Genomic DNA, 15,936 nt, shown 5'->3' with positions numbered 1-15,936 from the left:
AATGCAAAATTAAAACTAAATTCCATTTTGCTCACAGACAGCAATGATGTTCTTTGATGTAACATGGTTCCCAGCAGGATAACTGTCCCAATTGCTCATCTGGGTGATCTTACACTGCTGGGGTTACTGACCCTTGAAGCAGACGTGAAAATAAGGACAGAAAATTTCAGTCATAGCAGTGTTTGTTTTGGAGACAGGAGGACCTACACTGCCTGTGTACCTGATACATTTGGCTTTGGTTGAAACAAATCCTTAAAAAAACAAAGCAGATACACCTTCCACCTCCAAATGCTGTTAATGCCAAAGCAGTCTAAAGTCTCTGTTGACATGTAAGTTGGGTGGTAATTTACACTTTTAAAAAATCAAAATAAGAAGGGATTTTTACTTGTTTACTCCAAGATCCAAGAAAGCAGGTTTGAGATACTCTTTTGGGGGAATGTATCTTGACTTTGGAAAGGCAAAGGACGTATGAAGAAGGTCAGGGGACAAGGAAAGATAGAGGTGAAATACATGAGAGGTCCCACCAGGTTAGAGGAAATTATTCTAACGTCTCCTTTAGTTTCATCAGTGTCAAATTGCTGTTTGCACTTTACCTGCTTATGTGCATAATATTTACTGTCTCTCCTGCATTTTTTCATCACTTTACATCTTCATTTGTATTTTGCTGCCTTCTTTAATAGCCTTTTTTATACAGTCCTTATAAAAATGAACATGTTGTTCTCTTCTTAATGTATAGGGCACTTCTGATAATCACCTTATCACCTTTATCCCCACTCCCCCCCTTTTTTTTTTTCAACGACAGCCCTCCTGGGTTGTAGCTCATTAAAGGTTTTCGAAATTCTCATGCATCTCTTCTGCATGTGGAGGGGGTAACTTCAGAGAGACAGTAAGTACTATCACATAGTCTAATTGGCAGATAGGCTGTGATTGTTGAAGGAGAAAGAAAATTAAGGCCATCTGATTGTACAGATGCATGTGTTTAATTTCGAGGTGGTGGACAGCTCTTCTTTTTTTTTTTTAGATGTAGTCCCTGTTGTGATTCTCCATTGTTGTAGAACCAATATGTAGGAAATATATGTGTGTAAAATTTCTATATAGATGCAGAATTAGAGATCTGGAAGAGAGATCATGTCAGTTTTCCAAGGTAGGATCTCCTGTGCATGCCAGTCTCACAAGATGTTTCATCCCATTTTTTTTTCTAGTTTGTAATGACATAAAATCTACAACTTCCATGCCAATCTTTTCCACTACCTTTTCATGAGAAAGTTCCCCTGCTCACAGTATCTAGTCTCAATCATTGTTGCTGCAGTTTTAATACCTAGTACTTGAATTAGAGATGGAAAATATTATGTTCCTTCATAGGTATCTAGAGACTGCTGTTACGTCCCCATTCTCTTTTTCTTTTCCCCAAGAGCTTGATATTGCTGACTCGTGAGTATCTGTCATCTAGTAGAACTTCCAGATCCTTTCCTGAAAAAGCAGCTCTCAGATTTTTTCCCCACTTTTAATTGGTATGCTTAATCATTCCATCTATGTAAATTACATTCCAGTTGCTGTTATTGACGTTAATTCTATTTTCGAAGTCTTCTCTGTTTTTCAAGAATATTTGAAATGCTAAGCCTTTCCTCCAAAGTTCCTTTATTTGGGTTTTCTGCAGATTCAATAGCATCCTAATTAATAATGAAAAATCTGAGTAAATTCAGAGAGAGATCCATGGAGAAAATGTCTCGATCCGCCCATCTCACATGACTGTGAATTGCTGAGAGCTACTCTCTAGATCAAGGGTGTCAAACTACTCCTACTCCTATAAATGTAGTTATATTTCTGCAGTCCTAAAATTACATTCAGCCCTTTGAAGGCAACCATGAGGCCGATGTGGCCCCTGGTGAAAATGAGTTTGACATCCCTGCTCTAGGTACTCTGTAGGAACTGCCTGGTTTAACCTATTGCAATCATCCCATATCTGTTTTTCTTAGCCTGAGATGCACTGTTTGTCCCTGTTCACAAGGCTGTTTACTGTGTTGTAGAACGAAATGCAGCTGACTTGACCACATATATTCTGGATAAATGTATGGTGGCTACTGCCCATCTCATTATCTTCTCTATGCTTACCAATAGTTTGTTTCAAAGGGGACTGAAGTTAAACCGACGTGTCTTTAGTTCTCCTCCTCTGAGGGATATTTGACTTTTTCTAGTCTTTCAATACTTCAGCTTTCCTCAACAGGGTCTCCTGGTTACTGAAAAAGGTCTGAGACTGCCTCAGACAGTTGTGTACGTTGGATGAAGTTCAGCTTAACCAGTTTCTAGCTACTTCCTTTGCTGTTTAGCTTTTTTCTGTTGGTGGCAGTATCAATTGTGCTGGCCACCTGCTTGCAATCAACCATTTTAGTGAAGACAGATGCAAAGAAAAGAAACCATTAAGCCTTAGGTCTCCTCAGCATCATCTGTCAATATCGTTCCCTCAATACTGAGGAGGGGAGCAACCTTTTCTTTGCTCTTCCTTTTACTGCTAATGCAATTACTCAATGATTTATTGTTATCTTTAAAGCTTCCTGCTACTTTTGTTTCACATTGTGCCTTGGCCTTTCTGATTTTGTCCCTGTGTGCTTGTGCTTATCCATAGCAAGCTGACCACATTTTGTATGTGTTTCTTCTTGTGTCTGAGATCTGAGGACAGTCATATTTCATCCAGCTGGCCACACAGGAGATAAGGCAGAACTGTTATTTTTTTTTTCCTTTTATGACTTGAAAAAGTTTCATCTCCAGCCTTTCAATTTAAAAATTATATTTTTTATCGCAGTATTTCTTGATTTTTTTTTTTTTATATATATATGCAAAAGTTTTGAATGAAATGCAGGCACAAACGAGGAAGAGGAGGTGTCTTTCTTGTTTCCAAGCTGCTGCTGCTGTTGCCTGTGATTATCCCCTGGCCACAGCGTTCCTTTAGAATTACTTTCCCAGGAAAGCAGATGGCTTTGCTGAGGTGGTTATCACTGTGATAACTGACTAGCTCTAATCATGATAAGAAAAGCTAAGTGTCATATGCTGGTTCAGAGGGAAATCACAATAATGCCTATAATCAAGGTACCCTCATTAGAAGAGTAGTTGTCAGAAAAATTCTGCTTGGATCCAGACAAAGGTCAAAGAAAAATACAGGAGAGGACAAAATCCCATATTGACTTGATTGGCAAAAATTAGAAAAAGGGCTGTTAAAGCCCTGAAGGCAGTTGAGGAAAGGGGAAGGAGGAACAGCAAGACCTGGCTTAGTAGCCGGCGTACTGTGCCTGCAAGGTATTTTTCACTAGCAAAGGAGGAGGGGACAGATTTGACAAGATTTGGCTACTGGCCAACACACCTCCTGACCTCTTTATTAGAAACGATATCTGGCAAAAATTGGACCGAGTGCGTTCATCCCATCTGACTAACTTAAACAAGCTGACTGGCTTTATAAACGTGTCGCCTTTTCTCTCTGTTTTCAATCCATCATCCCGACGCGTGCCCGTCTGATGGCAGAAAGAGCTGAGAACTGGCAGTGGTGAACGGCTTGTCATTTAGCTTCTGTCCCTACACAGTGCTGTTTCTATCCTTAATAAACATTGTCAGCCATCTCACATATGTGGAATTGCAAGCGTTCAATACTGATTTTGTAAATGAGTGAGCCACGGTGGAAAAGGCGAGGTTGTGGATTATCACTTGGGCGATGGCTGAATCCTGGCAGCAGCAGGAGGATTAATTGAATTGACCAAGCAATTGCACACCAGGAGCAGCAGCCAACTTTGTTTCTGCTCTTAGGGGAGGACATTGCTGCCACTGCAATGGCAAATGTGATGTACTAGCCATGAATATCCTTCCCATGCTGTGTTCATCAATTACAATAAGTAGGTGATTTTTTGCAAGGACCTAAATCACTAATATGAAAAAATCCTACGAAGTAGAGTGAAGCTCCCAAGGGGTTGGGAATATATTTATAATTTTACTCCTAACACTACATGAAATTAGGATTGGTTTATTTTCTTTTACCAGCTTTGCTTATTCACTTTTACTCACGACAGCTCTGCCAGGAGCATGGATTCATGTTTTCTGTTGCTGGGAAAAGTTAAATTTTAGTTCAGGCAGAACTGATGTAAACATTTGGCTCGGGGTGGGATTGGGCTCTCAGACTAAAATGCTTATTTAGGATCCACATACAAGCTACATGGCTAAATGCCCTTTGTGGTCGAGGAATGGGTACTCAGCACAGTTGGTAGAGCCTGGAGAAGGGTTTGGCTTCACCTTAAACTGGCCACGTTACAGATGTTCAGCTGAACTGCTCTCTAGACCCTGTGGGGAGCTGCCTGATGTGACTGAATCTTGACCAGCTTTTCTGCGAGTCTGAAACATACATTGACACCTAAATTTAGGTGTCTAGAATGGTAGTTACCTTCATCTGAAAGCTGAATCTCACCCACACTTTCAAAGAAGGAACAAGGTGGCTGCTGTTTGCTGGGGACAGGCGCCCATCAGCTTTTCCCTTCTTTTTGCAACCAGCATTTCACGTGCAGAAATCGCTATACAATGGGTATGTCTATCATTACCGGATTAGCTTGCAAATAAAAGCTCTTCTAACAATTATAGGAAGTTCTGCGGCTAACAATATTGTCATTTGAAGCAGTTATCATTAGCTTTTGAACTGAATAGCACACAAATGCATGAGGATAGTTTATACTTTACTGAACATTGTAATTTGAGTCTCAAAAGCACGACAGTGTGTTGTTGACATTTTCAGTATTAACACTTCAGCAAGAAGGGTTTAGAAACTTTTGGGGATAGCTTTTGTATTTTTAAAAGTATAGTTTCATTTGAACACTGCAAAATTGATTAGCAGTTTTTGCAGAATTCTTTGAAGATGAAAAGAGTTATGCAAATTCTAAGCATTATTTTTATTGTTAAACCCACACAAAATCCATAGGAAGGCCATAAATCCTCAAAATTAGCTGATCTGAAGTTTCAGACATATGCATTTTTATTGTGCCATATCGTGAAGGAATACAATCCAGTGAAGACAGCTTAATACACATATCCACATTGTGAAACCAAAGCACTGTGGTCAAACACTTCTCCAGATACAGGATTTCAATAGCGGGAGCGTTGCTGATGAGGGCTGAAGTCGGGACAAATTCCACGTTCTCATCTTTGCTGCACAATGTGTTTACGTAATAATTGTAATCTTTCCCACAATAGTCTGCACTGGCATTTCCTGTATATATACTTAATGTGGTATACACTAACGAATTGTTTAGGCCATACCATGTGTATGCACATACATGCACAAGGAGAGGCATCAACATTTAAAAAGTCGCGTTAAGTTCAGGTTTTTATATGAAAATATATTTGGAGTTTAAAACTATTGCAATATTAAGCTGATAGGTGTTATTATTTTCATGAATATGTCTACTTATTTTTCCCTGGCAATTTGCTTCCTTTAAGTTTAAATACAATGTGCCCTGGAGAAGGCAAAACCAAAGCTGTATTTTAAATAATATTCAAAAATATGTTAAGTAATTAGAATACCTATACTTTTGTATAGGGCTTGCACTGTGGTTTAAACTGAAGGCACAGAAAATTAATTAAGAGGGAAAAATTGAATGTTTTGGGTGTCAGTTTAGTTGGACATCTTGTAAGTTTCACTTTAGCATTATCCTTTGTTAAATGTTGCTTTCTGCAAATGGTTACTACCTGCTTCGGTAATAATTAACAGGGAGATTTAGAATGCATTTAGACTCTGATTTTTAGTACTATGTGTGTATTAGCAATTGTAGAAAATACTCTGAAAATTTTCCTGGTGGATATGAACATAATTACTTGCACAACACTTCAACAATCAGTTCTCTCCCACTTGAACTGGAGTAAGTGTCCCTCCTTGAACCATGCATGGGAAAATCTTAATGTTCTTCCTGCACATGGTGCTGTGTCCAACCCTATTAAGTAGCTGATAAGCAGATACATGAGAAAGTTGGTTCACATGAAACAGGGGGCACTCATGTCTGCACCTGTGGAGAATGACATGATATTCATGGTCAAAAGTTAGATAAGTTCACTGGCATCTCTCATAGCAGTCAGTGTAACACTGAGGCCAATATCACCAGTTACCACCAGGTAATTCTGTTTTATAAACACTTCAGAAAACAATGATTTCTTCTGACTGAATTACTCAATGCCACATTATTGCTATACTGCCAGATTTCATACACTGAAATTTTGGTCACTTAAAATACATGGATTTTTTTTTTTAACTCAAATTGGTGTCAGCCAGTGTTCCAGTATGTGGTGATACATTGTCCATTGAAACGAAAACTAAATCTACCAATGTCTAGGAAATTTCTGATTTCCTTTGCTTCTCTTATTCAGAGGACACATATCAATAGACAATTACTCCACAGGGTAATTAATGCAGGACTACAAACTGGAAGTGAAACCTGAGGGAAAGGAATCAACAACCACAGGTCATTTTCAGGCCTTTTTCCTTCTGTGCAGATACCTTTCAAGTGTGATTAAGGTTGTAACATTCCCGAATTACAACTTTGGAGTATAAAACAATGTGAAACATATTTTTTTTTATTTTAAAAACAGGCATGCAGAAACACAGTTTAGATTTGAAATGGGTTTTGGATTTAGACCTGAGTCCTTCTTCACTGTAAATTAAAACAAAACAAAACACAGTTCTAGTTTGATGTTGCTGAAGTTGTAGGAGAACATGCTGTCAGCTGAATAGCGTTACAGTTTTCATGTCAATTTTTCCCTATCAAAATAAAAAGCAACATGTAAAGAAAATAATTTTCTATTTGCAAAATTCCAAAATTAAAAATTTATGTTGGTTTAAGTTAAACTTTCTAAGATTTCTTCTATTTGCCTTTGTTTGTACATTTGTTCGGTTGGTTGTTGTTGGGCATTTTTGTGTGGTTTTGTTTACTTTTTTTTGCATTATTGCTTTTTTCACAGTGAATGTGAATGAGAGTTGTGGTGGACTAGTCAGTGGAAGTAGACAGAAACAGAGGAATTGTGCTGAGCTATAACTTGGGGCATGTAAATGAAGCACTGAACCATCAATGTCCATGACACTGGCTGTTGAAGGGAGTTCATCCAATCACTTGTATCTCAAATCAGTATCTTTGGTCAATATTTGTAGAATTTTGGGGGAAGTAGGTCTGTCTATCCACACCATCCTCCTTTTCTTGTCTTTTTTTTTATGGCAATCTTTGTTAGCATAGAAAAAACAATTTGCTTGGGATTCAGTCTGATGAAGACACTTAAATTGAGATGTTCACATAGCAGCTCAGGGCTGGATTCACAGGCTTAAACAGGGACGTCTTGTGTCATTTGAGTTATCCCAGTCCCTGAGATGTCAGCACGGGGCTGGCAGAGGTGACAAGGACCTGCAGAAGTCCTTGCCCAGCAGCTGGAGGTCCAGCAGGGTTACCTGGGGATGTCAGGTAGCCAGAGCTGCTTATGTTTAAGTAGCTGAATGAAGGCTGGGTCTCCAAGCCCCCAGGGGAGTCCTAAACAACAGCATCGAAAGTGTCTATAGAGCAACTCCTTTCATGCTGGGACACACCAAGTAGTGCTGCAGCTGTGTGACTCTGGGGTCTGCTGACTGACAGCTCCCTGGACTGCAGAGGGAACCTGCACGTGGAGCTGGCGTGACCTCACCTAAATTCTGGTGTCTTTATCTGCAGCCTGAATGCCATCTTTTGTGGATCCCCTTTTCTTTTTGCAAAGACTAGTCTTGAATGGGGCTAAGTTTAAAATTTCCAGAAATGCCAAAGTTATCTAGCTTTAAGGCTTTTCTATTTTCAAAAGAAACAAGGCTTACTTTCAAAAGAGACAGAAGCTTTGAGTAGGCTGCTCTTGTTAAAAGTCGGCGAACAAGCTGTCTGTGGAAATGGCACATAGTGGAGGTGCACAGAGCAGCAGTCTGAATGGATGGATGCTGTCACACTGTGTAACTGTGCCTGTATTAGATGAAAAAAGGGCACATTTTACTAATGGAAGGGAGGAAGCAGCTGAGTGCTTCATTTTGCAATGATGACAGAGCATTAAATTGGTCTGGGAAGACAATGTGGGGGGTTTGGGTTTTTTCAGTTTGAAGTGCGTGTGTGTGTGGTACATCAAATTTTCTAAAATGCCAAAGAAACTTTGAATCCCAGATCAGATTTTAGTAATAGCTTTGTGTGCTTTTGAAAATATGACCTGTGCTCAGTTTGTGTTTGTCAGATTCCTAAATGTCATCTGTTTTTATCTGTCACTTTTTATCATACAACTAAACAAGTGCACCTAGATAAAAAACCCCAGTACAGCACCACCTTCCATTTGTAACTTTAACATAAGGCACATGTTGTTGCTTTTGAGATACCAGATTGTTTGCTTACATTTTAAACAAAACATGCACATTTTAAATGATTCATAGAAGAATCTACTTCTGCTGTTTACTGCATGCATGCATACGTATTCATATATGCGTGTCCTATCCTGAAAAAGTTTTTAAATTCTAAAAGAAGTATGACTTTGTAGTATTGGGCCAAGAAAGTACATTAAAATTCCTCTCTAAATACAGGCAGCAGAACCATTAAACCTGTTAGGTTTTGAGGGAGTACAACGCAATATGGTGTCAGGCCATTCTCGGGTCAGCTAAGAGCACAGTCATCCTAAGATACATGAAACAACCGGTAAGCTCTGTTTACCAACAGCTATGGAAATAATAATGAAAGAAAAGACAATGGATAGTCAGACTTTTTACTTAAAGAATAGTGTTGATTGTAGCATTGCTTCAATCTAGGCTTCAATATCCAAGGAAATCCTGAGACTCTGTGACAAACTGAAACTGGAAACACTTCATTGGTTTTGGTTAAGTTGGGCTACCTAAAGTGTCTGCTAACTGCTGCTTTCAAATCATTGTGGGGGGAAATTAGTTTCAGCCTTCTTTTAATTTTTCAGAATTCAAGCAAAAACTCGAGAATTTCGGGAGAGACAAGCTCGTGAGCGTGACTATGCAGAGATACAGGATTTTAACCGGACGTTCGGCTGTGATGCGGACCCAATGTACGCTGGGATCGCTTCCTATGACTCTTCAAACAGCGGCACGATAACCCTGAACACCCGACCACAAAGCCCGAGGGAAGGGCAGACAGTGGAATCCTTGTACGCCCAAGTGAAGAAGCCACGGAATTCAAAGTCTTCACCTGTGGACAGGTAGGCACCAGCCACCAATCAATACGCTCTTTCAGAATCCGCCCTTGTAATGCTTTTGTCATGGGAGACAACTGTGCATCAATTAGAAAGTCAGAACTACATTTTTAATAACAGCTTTTTAAAAGCCTTTATGTAGAGAAGTATTGAGCTCACACAAATCAAACGGTCACAGTATGGGATGGGAAAGTTACTTTCTGCAGAGCAACTGCTTTTCTTCTCATTCTTCAGGTGGTTTGGAATTGTGGAGTCACTGTTTGGTATCACTTAAATTAAATTCAAACTTGTGACGTCAGAATACATTTCCAACCTATTCACAGCAGTTATAAAATCTCAGGAATGTTCTTGTTGTTAAAGCAAAAGCGGGTTAAATCTTACCTGGATTCTAGTCCTACTGTAGGCCTGAACTTCAGTCTAACAGGTTGAGCTTTTTGATTAAATATAGGCTAAATGAGTAAACTCCAAGTTTGACTCATGAGTTACTTTCTTTTCTCAGGCTGTAGCTTATGATTTATACTTTTCCTGTGGTTACATTATCTGAACTGTGTCATACTTGGTTTTATGCTGAAATTGGGCAAAATTCCGGTTTCTGTTGATGAAGTTTTGAGTTCATTTGAAAACCTGAAGCTAAAACAGGCATGTAAACTAACATAAAGTAGAAATAACCAAAGGCAAAATTCACAGCTTTTTTGTACTTTAACAATGAAAATACATCTGTTTTCTTGGCTTACATCTATGATCTTGTAGTTCTGCATTTTCTCAGCTTTACAAAAACTAGCACAAAAATTCTAGTGCAGGAGGTATCGTTAACTCATTCACAGTTAATTAATTTAGCTCATAGTAAAAACACTTGTTATTTTGTTTTCTACCCTTTTCTTTAAAAAAAAAAATAGTGAACTTTCAGGTTACAGTATTTGAGACTGTGTAGCTCTATTTGAGGACTGGCATTCATCTTGCATATTCTGTTCTAGGTGGTAATGGAGTAATTCACATTTGGTCTTAAGGAAAGCTGTCGTGTACAGTTCAGTTAGTTGTCTAAAAGTCTTTTAAATTGAGGACTGAAATTGGTGTATTTAACCCTTTGCTAGATCATTTTGAGAAGTTCCTTTCCATAATATTGGTAAAAATATATCCCCTTAACATGACAAAAAAGGAGATTTCAGAGGCATTGTCAAATGCATAAATTTTTACTAAAAGTCAGTAGCTCAATGACCTCTTTATTTTCTCAATTGCACTGCTCTGCTGTATTGCACTGTGAAAAAGTCTACTTTTCATATTAAATAAGCATAATTTATATATTGTGGATATGTATGTTATTTCAGTGAAGGAAGGTGAATAATTTTAAAATATGACAGCTTCATCTGTGCGCTTGAAATTCTATATTCTGTAGCCTGATATTGGCTGGCGCTGGTATGCCCAGGTGCCTGACATTTCAGCACTTTTGTGCCTTTGGAAATCAAGATAGCTTGGTTGGATATGGCTGCCACGTGGTGACTCTCACGGCTGTTTTTGTTAGACCAAAGGCAGCGTTTCATGCCTGAGTTGAATGGCATCAATGTCACATCAACAACAAAAAAAGTTCTTTGATGCAAACCTGGCACGGTGAAATATAAGACCTGCGTGACCTCGCTAACTCTGTGTGATTGCTGATAAAAGAGCTGGGAGAGAGTGAGTGAAACTGAAGATAACGGAGTACCGGTGGAATGTGATGTTAATCGTAAGGGTAGGACTGAAGAGCAGTGTGGTGGTTTTGCACATTCAGTCTGCTCCCGGAGCACCGAGGGCCCCGTCTCTCGCAGCTGGATCATGCTGTGACAAAGGGAAGGACCCGGCACACACCATGGGCTCGAGCAGAGGGAGAAAATGCAAAGCGAGGACTAGAACTGGGACTAGAGAGGCAACCCCCAGTCCAGTGGCAGAGGGAGGACACTTTCAGCAGAAAGCACCTGGAAAGAAACAGACAATGCAGATGGAAAAAAATATTATTATTATTTGCTACAAATGTCCTCTGAAGTACCTCTTTGGGGATCTGAGTCATGCAGTTGTCTAGCATATGGGGTTTTCTTATCTCCCTCCAAATACCTTTATCAGCAGCCAAACTGCAAAGCTGGTGAATCCCACTTAGCTCTGTGAGATGTTTTGGGGAACATCACAGCAACTTGCACAATCTCAGGCTCCAATTTAACTCTCCCAGAAGTCAGGTCTGCATGTTGGGCCCCCTGCTGCGAGAGCGCGTTGCCTGCTTTGGGACAGAGGAGATACAGCAGTTGTGAGGGAGCAGCTTCCAGTCTTCCCAGACTGGTGTGTAGGACACCTGGGAGCCTGACCCTGTGTAATAACCTTCAGCAGGACAGCCTGAATCAAGGCTGCTCTGTGCTTTATAGGCTTTATCTTAGATGCATTAATTATCATCTGAGCATCATGTTCAGAAATAGTTGTGGCCACATGGTCCTGAGGTGTTTTTTACCCGAGTTGTTTTTCACCTGAGTTGTTTCCGTGTCTGTAAGATACCTGGCTCCATCGCCCCATGTGCATTGCAACTTATTCCTTTCTATCTGTTTCCAGCAGTGAGACCTTCCCTCTTCTCTTGACATCTCCTGTGATGCCCCTTTTCACACCAAGCATCCAAGTGCCTCTTCATGAGGCTCTTCTCCGGGGACCTCTCTTCTCTGCAGTCTGGTTTATCCTAATAACACTACAAGAAATTTGAGGAGAAAAAATTGGTTGCAGTGCTGCATCCTTAAAATATCGTTTACATTAGGGTTCACCTGTGGTGAGCGTTATTTTCACTGTGTTTTACCCCTTTGCCCTGCCATTCTTTCCTTTCCTCTGGACATTACAGAGGTTACTTAAATGGAAACAGTCACTTCCAACCTTTGTGGATGGGAAGGGAAATCCCTCACAGCGCGTTACCCTCGCGCTGAACTGCCAGGAGCTGGTAATGGCCAGGCTGTCTCAAATCTTTAGCACATTCATATTAAAAGCAGCATTGTTTATATGGGAAACGTTATTTCTATTACAGTTTGGTGGTTAGTGTCAAACAAAATTTGACATTTAAGTATGTCCAAAAGGTTATTTAAAAGTCTTTTACAAAGAAACCTATAAAAAATGTCTCATAATAGTTTGCATACCATTGCTGAACACTTATGACAAATTTTTCCTTAACTTGGAAGACAATTACTGCGCCTGTGTGTGAGGCCTTGTCAGGGTTTGTTTTTCTTTAATATACCTTCAGCTTCTCTCTTATTTTCATCAACATATGCCACCAACTGATGTAAGTTTAACCGTGTCATGGCGTATGAATGATAACAAAGTGGAGGACAAGTATGTAAACTGCTCACCGGAATAATGGACAGTTTTGTTTTATTTTTTGCATTATTGTAGTGCTTCAGCAAATGATGATACTGTCAAGTTGTCAAGCGGAGGTGCCCCAAGTTATTTTATAACATAACTTGAAACCAGCGTTAAAAACAGGCCTGTTTCTTCATTGTCCTTCTTGGATGTATTTTATATTTACATGTGTTCAAAGCACTGCAATGATAGACAGATACATAGTAAAAACAGTAAGAAGAACATGGTTATTTCTCAAAAAGTTTGTCTGTCCATTTCTCTAAATTAGAAAGTGGATTGTATAATGCCAAAATACAGCAAAGGAGACTGAGGTGTTGACTTACTCCTCAGATACTTGCACATCTGTATGTGTGTAAGTGACATTATTTTACCCATTTTACCAACATTGGCATTAAAAAAAACCCTATCAATAGTAAATTTTACTCAAAAGTATCCTGCAGGGCTTTAAACTCTCAGAATTGCTTTAATGCAGATTTATGTTGCATTGAAGTTAAATCACTGATCAATAATTGTGGGGTTTGTGGGGAGGGTTGTTCTTTGATTGTTCCGTTTAGTTTTTCAGAGGTAGTTATCTGTTAAACATGTAGTTGAAATAGGGGAGGGTTTTTTTGGGCTTCTTACATAATCCATGCATAAGAGTAGCTCCTGTGAATCTTGAAGCACTTTAAATTCCAGTTATACTAGTCATGGCAAGTCAGTAGACAGTAGCACTAAAAAAAGTTGGTTTGATCCTAGAGAATTAAAGCAGATTCTCTGTCCTAACAGAGGAGGAGTTTATTACTCAGAAGAAACGAAGGTCTAGCAATAAATAAATAAAGTATTTCAGGAGTGATTGGTGATCAGTATAGCTGCATGTACATCAGCTGCCCTTGTAACACTGGCGCCATGCTCTGCATTGAGAGCTTACAGAAAGAGGCTGCTAAGAACTGTTCCACTTCTTATGTTAGGCATTTACGGAGCAAAATCGAGGTAGACCATATATGTTTATCTATGTTTATTCTACAGTTCAGGAAAGAAGTGTCTCGAGAGCTCTGTTCTTGTGGATAAAGCTTTTAGCTTAGCTGGAAACTGCCTCTAGAATGTTTTGCATCATTCAGAAGAGGAGCTGCACTGCTGATCAATAGCATTTTTCATGTAGATGACAATGATGCTATACAATGGGGTTTTACAGTGATCACCTGACATCCATAGTTGAGCAGTGTGTAGAAAGACAACTCCTAATGGACATTTACTGGCTGTCACTCTGTAATCATTTCCCACCAAGAGTGCATTGTCCTAAAATATAATTGAAATAAAATAGGCACTGTGCTGCTGTAAATCTAAATAGCTTGAAAATAGTAGGCTAGACACCCCTAGCTCACTGAGGACATTTTAATGGAAACATAAATACCATAATCATATGCTTTTTGCATGCATTTTGCCATTAAAAAGAAAAAATGTTCATTTTAAAAGGTAGACCTTTATGAACTGGTTTCTTTTCTATCAGAAGTGGAATCAAGTTGTGTAAAAGGAATATCTGGGAACTGAAAATAACCCCACTTGCTTTAACTGTCATCTGTTCAGTGTGAAGAGGCAAGATGTTGTTTTTGAGGTCAAGACACATACTTAGCTTGCTGCTTTTCCAAAAATAAAGGGAGAGCATTTTATGTAGATACTAACTTTTATTCGCTCGGTGCTATCTATGTTTAAATTGGCATGAGAGTAATGAATTGCAGAAACTGGAAAGAAACACTCTAATGTAATATAGGAATATGTAAAAAGTGAAATAAGCAGATCCTGTCTTTCCAGTGTGTCTAAAATAACTTTTAGCAATAGCAGAATGGGTCATGAAAGCTATGAAATACTATATTGCCAAGCCTGAATAAATATTTGTTAAAAAAACAAGGCGCTTGTGCAGCTATATTAAACTTCTTTATTAGTAGTGTCAGTCACAGGAGTGTTCTTAAGTCTGTAGGATTATTTATGCACAGGAATCTGTGCTTGCTGCCAGGCCCACCAGAGATGGAGATAGGAGTTATTACTCAGGGTGATGCATCCTGTAAATGCGAGGATATTTCTTGTTTCTTAACTGAAGAGATTTTTTGTCAGTTCTGGAAGCCGACTGGAAGAGCGCTTTCACAAAGGGAAAGGCCATGGCACTGTAAACCATCTAACCAGTGACATTTAAAACCTGCAGAGCTGTGCAGAAGGCTAACAACCTAAGTTGACTAAGATTGTGAGTAAATTCTTCCCTCCTACCTCTGTTTACTTCTGTTTGCTGATGTGGAAGTGTTTTCCTATGCCTGGATCCCTTGCTCCTCACTGTTTATCACCCTCTGCTGTCAGAGCCATATGGATGACATACTGCCAGGGGAAGGTACCACGCATATGGGCAAATATGCTGGAAATCCTTGATTAGGTTGCAAGCAGTTCAGAGCAAAAACCTGTTTGTTATCTGGGCTCCCTTTAACAACCAGTAACATTTCAGAAATTAGTAGCAATAGGTTTTAAAACCTTATCTTCCTGTGAGTATCACCCTTTTGTGGCATAATGAAGCCTCATTCCTACGAGAATCTGACTTTCAGAAAAACTTTCCCGGCCCAAAAAAATGTGCATATGCCATTATGTGATAATCAAACAGACTTTCCAAGACAACTCAGTGGAGAGCAGTGGGTTAATGAACTATTTGCAGTTCTCTTTGTGTAAAACTGCAAACAATACTTGGAAGTCATTGTGGTATTTTTCCTCCTCCATCTGCGATAACCCAGAGAAGGATTAGTTAGAGCCTCTGTGAGACTCTTCATGGGGTTTAATTTCACTTTAGCGCTAACACATTGGGTTTTTTTGTTCCTCTACCCTTCATCCTATAAGCCAGTAATCCTTGCCCCCAGGACTGCCTAAAAATTAGCTTGGTCTCCCATAGACCTGTGTATTTAGAACCCAATAGACACTATTAGCATTGGCATTTTATTATCTTAGGTTGGTTGTTTTCTTTTGTTCTTCCATCTTGATAGAATATAAGACAAGTTTTAATATAAATTCATGAGGATTTATGTAGGCTCCCTATTGTGAAAGTATGCAATTGCACTCCCTGTTTGGGTGACCACTTTGGTGGAATAAATGGCAGACTTACAGTGAACTCTATTCAGGTCTCCCATTTTAATTACTTGAAAGTGCTGGTTTCTTTCTGAATAGATACCAAGCACTGATACTGTTGTGAGAACCACATCTTTCTCCATTTACCACAGCCGCAGCCTCACTCAAACCCCGGTGGTTTTGCTTCCTCTCTCCTCCACTCAGCTTGCCATGTAATCTGAAGTGTGACAGCTATTTGTTTGTTTTTACAAAAGCTGCCTGAGTTAGTACCTCTACAAATGGCTGCAG

General features: G+C 39.4%; 1 protein-coding gene across 12 annotated transcripts in view; it reads left to right on the top strand.

Annotated features, from left to right (window-relative positions):
• The window catches only part of PARD3 (par-3 family cell polarity regulator), a 457,959-nt gene that overhangs the window by 345,713 nt on the left and 96,310 nt on the right, over positions 1-15,936 (top strand). For all 12 annotated transcript variants that reach the window (XM_082046280.1, XM_082046281.1, XM_082046292.1 and 9 more), the window contains one exon: positions 8,971-9,225. In XM_082046280.1, coding sequence (XP_081902406.1) covers positions 8,971-9,225 — 255 coding nt within the window. The remainder of the gene's footprint in view (positions 1-8,970; positions 9,226-15,936) is intronic.

The sequence above is a fragment of the Streptopelia decaocto genome (assembly GCF_964273445.1).
Source record: "Streptopelia decaocto genome assembly, chromosome: 2".
NCBI lineage: Eukaryota > Metazoa > Chordata > Aves > Columbiformes > Columbidae > Streptopelia > Streptopelia decaocto.
This window is presented reverse-complemented; position numbering and strand designations above follow the sequence as displayed.